Raw genomic sequence first — 9,529 nt, 5'->3', positions numbered from 1 at the left:
CGACTGATGGAGAGACGTATAGTGGGTCAGTTCGTGTCAGCCAGGATTCGGCGCTTCGAATTCTTCACCAGCTTGCCACAGACAACCACAACGATCCACAGGAGACCCTAGCTTTTATCGCTGATTTGATAGCAAGGTTTAACCGATCCAACAATTTCCTATGAAATCATTGTCAGCTTTCTTACTCATCACATCATGCGGTACCACCATACTTTGGACCACCCCAATTTGACAAAATCACATCCAATAGATCTTATCAAGACAAGATTTCCAAATCAAACTAAAATGTAAGAGGAAGTACCAAATTTATAACACTAAACACAGCAAGTTCTACATATTTTAGTTGTACAAATCTCATCCTATCACCACTAACCATAATAAAGACACAACTTCATCTGTTACATGTTTTAATATCAGAATTTATTAAATCAGAGTAAAGACAGGATATTTAACGGAAGAGAGTGTGTAATAAATAAAGAAGGAATTAAATACAGTAGTACTAGTAAGTAGTACTAGTAACTGAAACTCAAGTGTTTGGACTTTAGTGGCAGTTTTAAGTACTTTGCTTCGGACAGAATCATCTTCTTCTACAACAAACACACACTACATTCTTCGTCTCCCTTCCTCTTCTACCTTTTTTTGTTTTGATTTCGCGCCACCACGCTTCATGCTCTTCTTTATTCTCTCTTAGAGCTTTCTCCGATCTGCCTGAATTTTTCTCCGTAAGTGGTCCCTAATTCCCACTTTTACCATCTCTCTGTCCCTCTCTGGTTTTGTTTGGAAAAAGAAAAGGGAAAGTGTCAATTTCGTTTTTGCTTTCTCTTTCTTGTTCTTTGCTGATTTTCTTAACAAAGGTTTCTGATTCTCCTAAATTTTACTTAGATCTGTGTTTCTGTGTGTGTGATTGATTCCTAAGAACTACTCAGAGATCTACTGATATTCTTTTAGAGCCTCAATTCTTCAAAGATACTTTAGCTTTGCTAAGAATTGAGTATGAAGGTATTCAATTGTATGACTCCATTTAGTTCTTTCTCTTGTAAAATAATTATGCTTTAATTCTCTGCTAATCTTGTTTTTTTAACTCCCATGTTATGTCTTCTAATTTGCAGAGTGTTTAGTGTAAAGGTGGATGAAGATTTGATATAGTCTTGAATGCAATATAGAGCAGGAGGTTGCAGGTGATTCTTATATCACTATGGTGAGGCAACAAAGAGCCTCCAAGGTTCATGAGGATAGATATCCCTCGTGTCAGGGCAAGGATGAGTCAGTGAAGCATGATATGTTGGATCCGCCAAGGTATCTAAGAAGAACTAGAGAAGATTTCCGCGGTAAAGCGCTCAGTTTTGGGGTTTTAGATTGGAAACAGTTGGAAAAATGGAAGGATACTAATGCAGAGGGAAGCAAAGGGTCTTCATGTTGTAGTTTTGAGGAAACTGCTGCAAGTTCCTTGGAACTAGACTTATCAACCGGTGTTGTCAAAAGATTGGAGGTGGATTTGAAGTCTCAACAACACATGAGAAATCACAGCTTCTCACTTAGATCACAAGCTTATTCAGATGCAATGGATGCTGATACTGTGATGAGAATGGATCAAAAGGGCAAAAATGATCATCAACTTCTGAGTATGAAGCAGAAAGAACATCAAGCATCTCCAAGTAAGAGACTAGTAGAGAAAGAGCTAAGTAATGCCTCTGATCTTAGCTCGTGTATCTCTCCAGGGTCAGAGACAAGTTCCAAGCTTTTATCTGAGGTATCTAGTACAGTTGGATGTCAAGATAGAAGGCGTGATGTCGAAGGTGGATGCTCAAGTCCGGTAACTGTGGTTGAAAGGAACCAAAATTTTGTTGAGAAACCATCTTTGTTGGATCAAAATATTCACATTTTGACATCTAAAAAGGGAAGAGACGCTTCCCCTAACCGGCGGTTTAGCTTCAGTTTTAGTCAGATGAGTAGAAGTTTCAGTTCCAAAGAAAGCTCATCTCATGCTTCAGCTAAATCAGGTCCTTTGACATTCAACGACTCAGTTTACCCCAATCACCACCAAACCAGAACAAAGCCAAAGGGTCACAGCAGAACTAGATCAGGTCCTATATTAATACCCAAAACCGAAAAAAGGAATGTCCCATTACAAGTAGCTTCAAAACCTTCAAAGACAACACCATCAACCATGGAGAAACCTTACAAGCAATGTAGCTCAAGAGTTCACGCTCTTTTACAGTTCACATTAAGAAAAGGTATCAACTTGTTTCAGTTTGTGGTTGGAGACAACAACAGCAATAACGTTCTTGCTGCCACCATGAAGAGTTCAGATTCTTCTACACGGTCTTACACATTGTACACCGTCAACGAAGTCAAGAACAAGAGTGGGAACTGGTTAGGCCGCAACAAGAATGAACATCCATTTGTACATACAACAATTGGTCATATAAAGACTGTTACTTCTTCAACCTCCTCATACTCATCAATCCACAAATCAGAATCTGTTCTGTTCGGTCCTTCAACCAATGAAGAAGAGCTTGCAGCTATTGTTCAGACAAGGAACATGAGTCAGAGACATAGCAGAACTACAATTATACTCCCAAGTGGAGTTCACACATTGCCTAAAGACAGTAACGATGCCCCTTTGCCGTTGATTGAGCGGTGGAAGTCAGGTAGAGCATGCGACTGCGGTGGTTGGGACATCGGTTGTAAGCTCCGTGTCATCTCTAAAGATCATTCAAAGTCTCACACTTTCACCTCAAGCTTTCAACTTTTTGATCAGGTAAACTAACTCGTTCTGTTTAAGCACACTTTTGATGATTTTTGAGACATCTTTTAACACTTGATTGAGTTTCTCACAGGAAAGAGACGAGCCAGCATTCAAAATAGTGAGCCACGGAGATGAGCTCCACTCGGTTGAGTTCGGCTCATCGATCTCTCTTTTGGAAGCGTTCTTTATTTCCTTGGCAGTAACTAGTCATCAGAGTTGGTGTCAGAAGGAGGAAGAAGAAGAAGCAGTTTTGATCGGAGATGGTCTGTTGAAGAGAGAGACACCGGCGAAATACGCAACGAACCCACCGGTTTCTCCAATCGGTCGGGTCTAGAGGCAGAGAAGAAGCTTACTGGGCTAGACTGTGTTGGATCTGATGTGGGCTGGGCTTTAATATAATTGTAATTAACAGTTTATATATATGACATAATTAATCGTTTTAGAATTTGTGCAATGTACAAAATAGTGTAATGCATTTATGAATAATTATAAGTAAGTTTTAGGGTTTTACTTGCATATATTACCATAAATAATTTTGATTTTTAATATAAACATATGTCCCCTACTATTTATATTTCTTGTTTAATTTTTATATTTCCGAAATTACTTTTATCGAACTTTTCAATTGAAGACGGTTTTACGGTTGGATCAAAAAATCATTTGGTATTAAAAATAAATTTATTTATGAGAAAAGGAAATGAGGATAGATAGACAAGTGAGGGAGCATGTGAGGAGGATTCAATAAAACTGTATTTGTCAATTGACAGACATGCTTCGCTGCTTTACCCTACGTACCCACATGCTTCTTCTCCATAATCATAATATTTACTTAATTTAATTAGAAACCTTTGTATTTAGTATTGTTTAAAAGTTGCAAATTGGCCACTTACTAATCTCTAATTACCCCCCGACATCACCTTCGAAATTTTAAAATAAAGCGTTAATAACGGTTGGTGGGTTCATCATCTCGTGACCACTGCATACTAGTACTTTTTTAGTTTTTTCTTTTACTGAACCAACCAAAAGCTCTTTATCAGAATTTTGAAATTTTTATAATATTGAACTTGTTTCCTCCTATTTCGAATCATCTATTTTTTTCACTTAAGAGATTTCTAATCATAATTTTATTACACTAGATTAAGGTTGTTTCTCCAATTTTGTATAACTATTCCCAAACTTTTATCATATCGTTCTAGAACAAATTAAACACCGGGTGGAACTGGTTAGACTATTTTTTCTTGTTATAAACATGTATACGTTAAGAAAAAGGCATGAAACTAGCTAGTCTTATTGTGATGTCGACAGTTTTATCTAGAGTAGCTAGCCAAACGATTGTAAGAATAGATAATGACAACAAGATTAAGGCTAAAGAAGGTGTGAGGATATTGTGTTGTGTCGGACCTAAAATGGCCAAAATGTTACCACCCATCCTTAGAAAAAAACCAAGTGATGGGTAACTAACTTGCACACCAAAACTTAATGGGTTCATATTTGACTTTCAATATATTTTTGATATTTTGCCTAAGGAGACTTTTATGACTTTTCTTTCACTACTTATAGCCACCATTTCCATTTCTGCATATACTTTTCCATAAATAATTTTCATTACTTGATTTTAATTAATTTTTTTTTTAAAAAGACATAAAAATTCACTTAAATAGCTGAATTTTGAAACCATTTAAATTTTATATACAATGGCTAAACCATACTTGAAATACTAGTCAACATGCATGAAGAAGATTGGTGTTATTTCCATGAAAAATCTCTAGACTATTATTACATAACTTGATATAAATGTATTTATTCAATCTATATTTAAAAAGTGGCAATTGTTTATAAATCCATTAAACGTTCATTGCAAAATCACTACCTAACACATAAATTTACAGAAAATACAATTTCAACCAGTCACTCTCTAAAATTGGTATATATTTAAAAAAAATCATAGCTCATAACAGCTATATAGTATCATTTATTCAACATGTGATAAATAACTACTGATAATTAATGTTGGAAAATATTAAATATTAAAAAAAATTACGAATTTTTACATTAAAAAACTTTATTTTTCCTGTATACAAATATATTCTCTAAATAAATTCTCTGGGGTTTGAATTTTAATTTTTGGTAATTTTTATGTAAGTTTTAATAATTTTCAATTCAACCGTTTCTCCGTGTTGAACTCTCTCCTCTCTTTCTCTCTCTGCCTTTTTAATGAAATGGCTTCTTCGTTTCTCAGATTCTGCTAAAGGAATTGGCTTTTCTACTTCAAAAGTCTTTTTATTATAATCAATCTTTTTAAGCTCTTCTTTTTTTAATTTCCCGACTTCGATCTCTCTGTTTATTTTGTATTCTTTCGTTACCTCTCTTCTTCTCAGATCTTGGATTTGACAGATCGTTGACCCCCTCGAGTTTGTGTTCGTAGGCTTAAAAAAAAAAAAATTCCGACCTTTTTCCGGCGAAAAGCTCGAGACTTTAGAGTTAAAGGTTCAGTTTTGTGTGTTTGTTTTTGTTTTTGGGGGTTGATGATGTTGACCCAATTTGTTGGGTTGTGAAGTACTTAAATGGAACTGATTGTCACAAGACAAGAACAAGAACATCATCATCAACAAACAAGAATAACATTAAGATGACGCTTTACATTCGTCGTGAATCTTCCAAGGTTCTTTGATTTTTTTGGTTTCTCTCCTAATTCCAAATCCTGCGTTTTTTTGAGACTTTTTGGCTGATTTGTCTTTGTGTTTTTGAATAGCTATGGAAGAGATTTTGCTCTGAGATAACGACGGAGATTGGTCTTCTTGCTGAGAACTGGAAATATCTTCTTGCTGGTCTCATCTGTCAGGTTTTACATCTTTTAAGTTCTGAACTTTGATATAATATGAGATTCACTCACTTTTTAAATCTCTTTAGAGCTTTTTATTCTGGTTAGAGTCAGATTAGTTGGACGGATAGTTCTTATGCTGATGCTGAGTGTTTTAATGATGGATGATTCGTGTTTCTTTTTAGTTTGAAGCCTGAAATAGAAAACGTAGGATACTGTAAACTGTGATCATAGTTTTGTTATACATAGTAACTTTTGAGAGAAAAGCATGTGTCTTGGGTTTCGTTTTGAGTTGAACAACGTATTTATTTCACCTCTTTGGGTTTGTTTACTTGTTTCGTATGGTGCAGTACATTCATGGTTTAGCTGCTAAAGGAGTTCATTATATTCATCGCCCAGGACCAACGCTTCAGGATCTTGGGTTCTTTCTTCTTCCGGTTTGTCTCTTTAGATATATCAGCTATATTCTCTGTTCTGCTGACTTCATTATTCTTCGGATCATAATGGATGGCTTATTGCTTTGTACAGGAGCTTGGTCAAGAGAGAAGCTACATAAGTGAAACTGTGTTCACTAGTGTGTTTGTTTCCTTTTTCCTGGTGAGTCTTTTGATCTTGATAGTCCTAACTCCTCAGTATTCTAAGATTTTTGTACTATTTGGCTCTCTTTCTGGTGACAGTTTTGTGTCAGATCAGCCATTACATTATGATATTTCGATTATAACACTCCTTGAGCCTCTCTTGCAGTGGACTTTCCATCCATTCATTCTGAAAACCAAAAAGATATACACCGTGTTGATATGGTGCAGAGTTCTAGCATTCTTAGTTGTAAGTGCCCTGCCTTACTGTTTACTTGCTGAGTTACTTACTTTGTCTTGTTAATATTAAAGTTTAACGATGTTTCTGTTTTCAGGCCTGCCAGTTTCTCCGTGTTATAACTTTCTATTCGACTCAGCTTCCTGGTCCTAACTATCACTGTCGCGAGGTAAATCAACTGAGAGATAGTTACACAATGTCATATCTGTCTAGCCGGTTAAGCTTAAATCTTTCCCACTTTTTTCTACAGGGCTCTAAAGTTTCCACGTTGCCATGGCCCAAAAGCGCTCTTGAGGTGCTAGAGATTAACCGTGAGTCTACATATATCTCTTTCCCCAATCTCAGATTGTGTTCACACGCATTTCTTTGTTTGCTTATGTTCTCATACTATGATCTCATCAGCTCATGGGGTGATGTACGGATGCGGAGACCTGATTTTCTCATCGCATATGATATTCACGCTAGTCTTTGTCCGCACTTACCAGAAATACGGAACTAAAAGGTAAAACTTTCTTTGGCAACATCTTAAAAAAAGGTTCTCTGTGAATCACTCTTTTGTTGATACGATATCCTCATCAGGTTCATAAAGCTGTTTGGGTGGCTCATTGCAATCGTACAGAGCCTCTTGATCATTGCATCTCGTAAACATTACAGTGTCGATGTCGTTGTTGCATGGTATGTTTTGCATTACTATCACACAAGAATTGACCCCAAACAACAAAATGTCACTGAATACACTAGATATATAAATATTGACTTGGTTGGTTGTGTTGATTTTTGAAGGTACACTGTGAATTTGGTGGTGTTCTGTATAGACAAGAAGTTACCAGGTTTGATCTCAGCAAAAACCCTTCTTTTCACTGACTGAAATCCAACAGTATATGTATTATTTTACGGAGACACAGGTTGTCTCATCATATCTTTCTCAAACGTGCATACAAACAGAGTTACCAGATAGGACAGCTGTGTTGCTCCCAGTAATCACAAAAGACAGAACCAAAGAAGAGAACCACAAGCTGTTGAATGGGAACGGTGTTGATCCTGCTGATTGGGTAAGCATCTGATGAATCTGTGTTTGTTCTCCTTATCAACCTGAACACATCACAGGGGTTGATGATCTTAAACGTTTTTTTTTAGCGGCCGAGGGCTCAGGTGAACGGGAAGATTGATAGCAACAGCGTTCACACCGATAACTCAATGAATGGCGCATGAAGCTTGTGGTCGTTTGGTTTTCGATGTTAAAATTTTGTTTTTTTTTTTTTTTTGTTGTTGTTGTTGTTGTTATTGTCTAAGAAAGGTTAAAAATGTCGTCAGTCATCTTTATTTTTTTTTTCGATAGCAAGAAAAAGAAAGGAAAAAAAATCTGATTTTCCAAACAATAAAATTAAGAGACAAAAACTAATAGACTTCTACCATGATAAACTGATGACAGAATAATAAAACAAATGCGAAATTTTGATCTAGACTTATAAAAATGATTGTAATGTTACGAAATTTAGAACTAGACTTATAAAATTGATTAGGGGTGGGTATTTCGGTTTAAGTTCAGGTTTGGGTTCGGTTTATTTGGTTTTGGTAAAAGTTTAACCAAACTCAACCGAGATTAGTTTGGTTTGGTTTGTGTTCGGGTCGGTTTATGTTTGATTCGGTTCGGTTTGGTTTGGTTTTAGTTTGGTTCGGTTTTAATTCAATTTAAAAATCAAACAATGTAACAAAATAAAATTAATTATAGTTTTATAATAGTTAATTAATCAAATAAATTAAAAAAGCTATAAAAATAAAATTAATACCTAATATTAATATTAAATATAATTAAATCTATATTTATATTTAGTTAATTTTATTAGAAAAGTAAAAATAAAGTAAAATAGAAATTAATGCAAGTGGTAATAGGTAAGATCACACATTTATAATTTTAATAATATTATTAATTAATTTAAAAAACACATTGGGTTATTGGTTTGGTTCGGTTTTAAACCAAACTGAACCAAACCATTTGGGTTGAAAAGAAACATAACCGAATGGTTGGAGTGTAAAATTGGGTTTGGTTTGGATCGGTTTGAATTCGGTTGGTTCGGTTTGGTTCGGTTTAAATGCCCACCCCTAAAATTGATGGTAAACAATATATTTACATTTGATTGTTTAATCAAATTTAAATATATTGTTTACAATCAATTTTATAAGTCTAGTTCAAAATTTCGTGATAAAATGTAAACAAGTAAGTCTAGTTCAAAATGTATTATTATTCAATCTATATTTTAAAAGTGGCAATTGTTATAGATCCATTAAACTTTCATTTCAAAAATCACTATCTAACACCTAAAATACACCTAAAATTTACAAAAAATACAATTTCAACCAGTCACTCTCTAAAATTGGTATATATACAAAAAGTCATAGCTCATACAGCTACATTATCATTCTTCAACATGTGATAAAAAAAATACTGATAATTAATGTTGGAAAATGTTAGAAATATAAATATAAAAAAAAAACACAACAAAAATTACAAATTTCATATAAAGAAACTTTATTTTTCTCTGTACAAATATATTTCTCTAAATAAATTATTCTTGGGGTTTGAATTATAATACTAGGATCGGAGCCGCGCTACAGCGCGGAGGAATATTCATTTATTTAAATATATTTTGTAGTAGAAATAAAAATATACATAAAATATTATCAAAGAATGTATTTGTAAAAATACAAACTTATAACGTATGTTTTGATGGACCAACCAAGATTGCATTTATAACAAAAATACATAATCACAATGTACTTACAATCCGTAAAATATTGCATCCGCTCTACCATATGATTGTGAGTTTTGGAAAACATCCTTGCATTTTTATAAAAATCCTATATGTATATATTAGATTTGATTATTTTTTTAAAATATGTTGTTGAGAAGTAAAATTTTAGGATATTACAGACATTTTAAATCCTTATAAATTATAATACAACATAAATCTAAATCCAAAAAATATATCAACTCATATTTTTGGATCATTTTTTAATAATGTAGTGTTATTACATATATATTTGGTCATTGTTTGTTCTGAAAGTAATATTACAAAGCGTATATATTATGTAATCTAAATGAGGTAATTTTTTACTTTAAATGATTCCATAAATTGTCTAGTTTT

At 34.0% G+C, this 9,529-nt stretch overlaps 2 protein-coding genes across 5 annotated transcripts; both read left to right on the top strand.

Moving 5' to 3' along the window:
- Positions 1 to 435: 435 nt before the first annotated feature.
- Positions 436 to 3,259, top strand: LOC104785696 (uncharacterized). 4 transcript variants are annotated; one of them, XM_010510957.2, is made up of 4 exons: positions 454 to 722; positions 917 to 999; positions 1,110 to 2,761; positions 2,841 to 3,259. In XM_010510957.2, the coding sequence occupies exons 3-4, from the start codon at positions 1,196 to 1,198 to the stop codon at positions 3,081 to 3,083; spliced, it is 1,809 nt and encodes a 602-aa protein (XP_010509259.1). In that variant the 5' UTR covers positions 454 to 722; positions 917 to 999; positions 1,110 to 1,195; the 3' UTR covers positions 3,084 to 3,259. The 4 variants fall into 4 exon arrangements, with proteins under 4 accessions (XP_010509258.1, XP_010509259.1, XP_010509256.1 ...); XM_010510954.2 differs by having other exon boundaries at positions 547 to 722; positions 883 to 999; XM_087513181.1 differs by having other exon boundaries at positions 590 to 722; positions 917 to 1,009.
- Positions 3,260 to 4,854: 1,595 nt separating this feature from the next.
- Positions 4,855 to 7,767, top strand: LOC104785695 (phosphatidylinositol:ceramide inositolphosphotransferase 2). The gene is made up of 12 exons (XM_010510952.2): positions 4,855 to 5,411; positions 5,502 to 5,591; positions 5,921 to 6,007; positions 6,099 to 6,167; positions 6,315 to 6,395; positions 6,481 to 6,552; positions 6,634 to 6,694; positions 6,786 to 6,885; positions 6,963 to 7,058; positions 7,167 to 7,213; positions 7,329 to 7,435; positions 7,521 to 7,767. The coding sequence occupies exons 1-12, from the start codon at positions 5,379 to 5,381 to the stop codon at positions 7,593 to 7,595; spliced, it is 918 nt and encodes a 305-aa protein (XP_010509254.1). The 5' UTR covers positions 4,855 to 5,378; the 3' UTR covers positions 7,596 to 7,767.
- The last annotated feature ends 1,762 nt before the right edge of the window (positions 7,768 to 9,529 follow it).

Source organism: Camelina sativa, chromosome 5, assembly GCF_030686135.1.
Source record: "Camelina sativa cultivar CO46 ecotype springtype chromosome 5, ASM3068613v1".
NCBI classification, from domain to species: domain Eukaryota; kingdom Viridiplantae; phylum Streptophyta; class Magnoliopsida; order Brassicales; family Brassicaceae; genus Camelina; species Camelina sativa.
Note: the sequence above shows the minus strand (reverse complement) of the source record. Positions and strands in the feature narration are given on the sequence as shown.

Excerpts from the sequence above, each read along its gene's own strand:
- LOC104785696 (XM_010510956.2), top strand. The coding sequence starts at position 1,196 with ATGGTGAGGCAACAAAGAGCCTCCAAGGTTCATGAGGATAGATATCCC. Across the intron at positions 2,762-2,840 it reads GCTTTCAACTTTTTGATCAG|GAAAGAGACGAGCCAGCATT; the intron begins GTAAACTAACTC and ends AGTTTCTCACAG.
- LOC104785695 (XM_010510952.2), top strand. The coding sequence starts at position 5,379 with ATGACGCTTTACATTCGTCGTGAATCTTCCAAG. Across the intron at positions 5,592-5,920 it reads TTGCTGGTCTCATCTGTCAG|TACATTCATGGTTTAGCTGC; the intron begins GTTTTACATCTT and ends CGTATGGTGCAG. Across the intron at positions 7,214-7,328 it reads TATAGACAAGAAGTTACCAG|AGTTACCAGATAGGACAGCT; the intron begins GTTTGATCTCAG and ends GCATACAAACAG.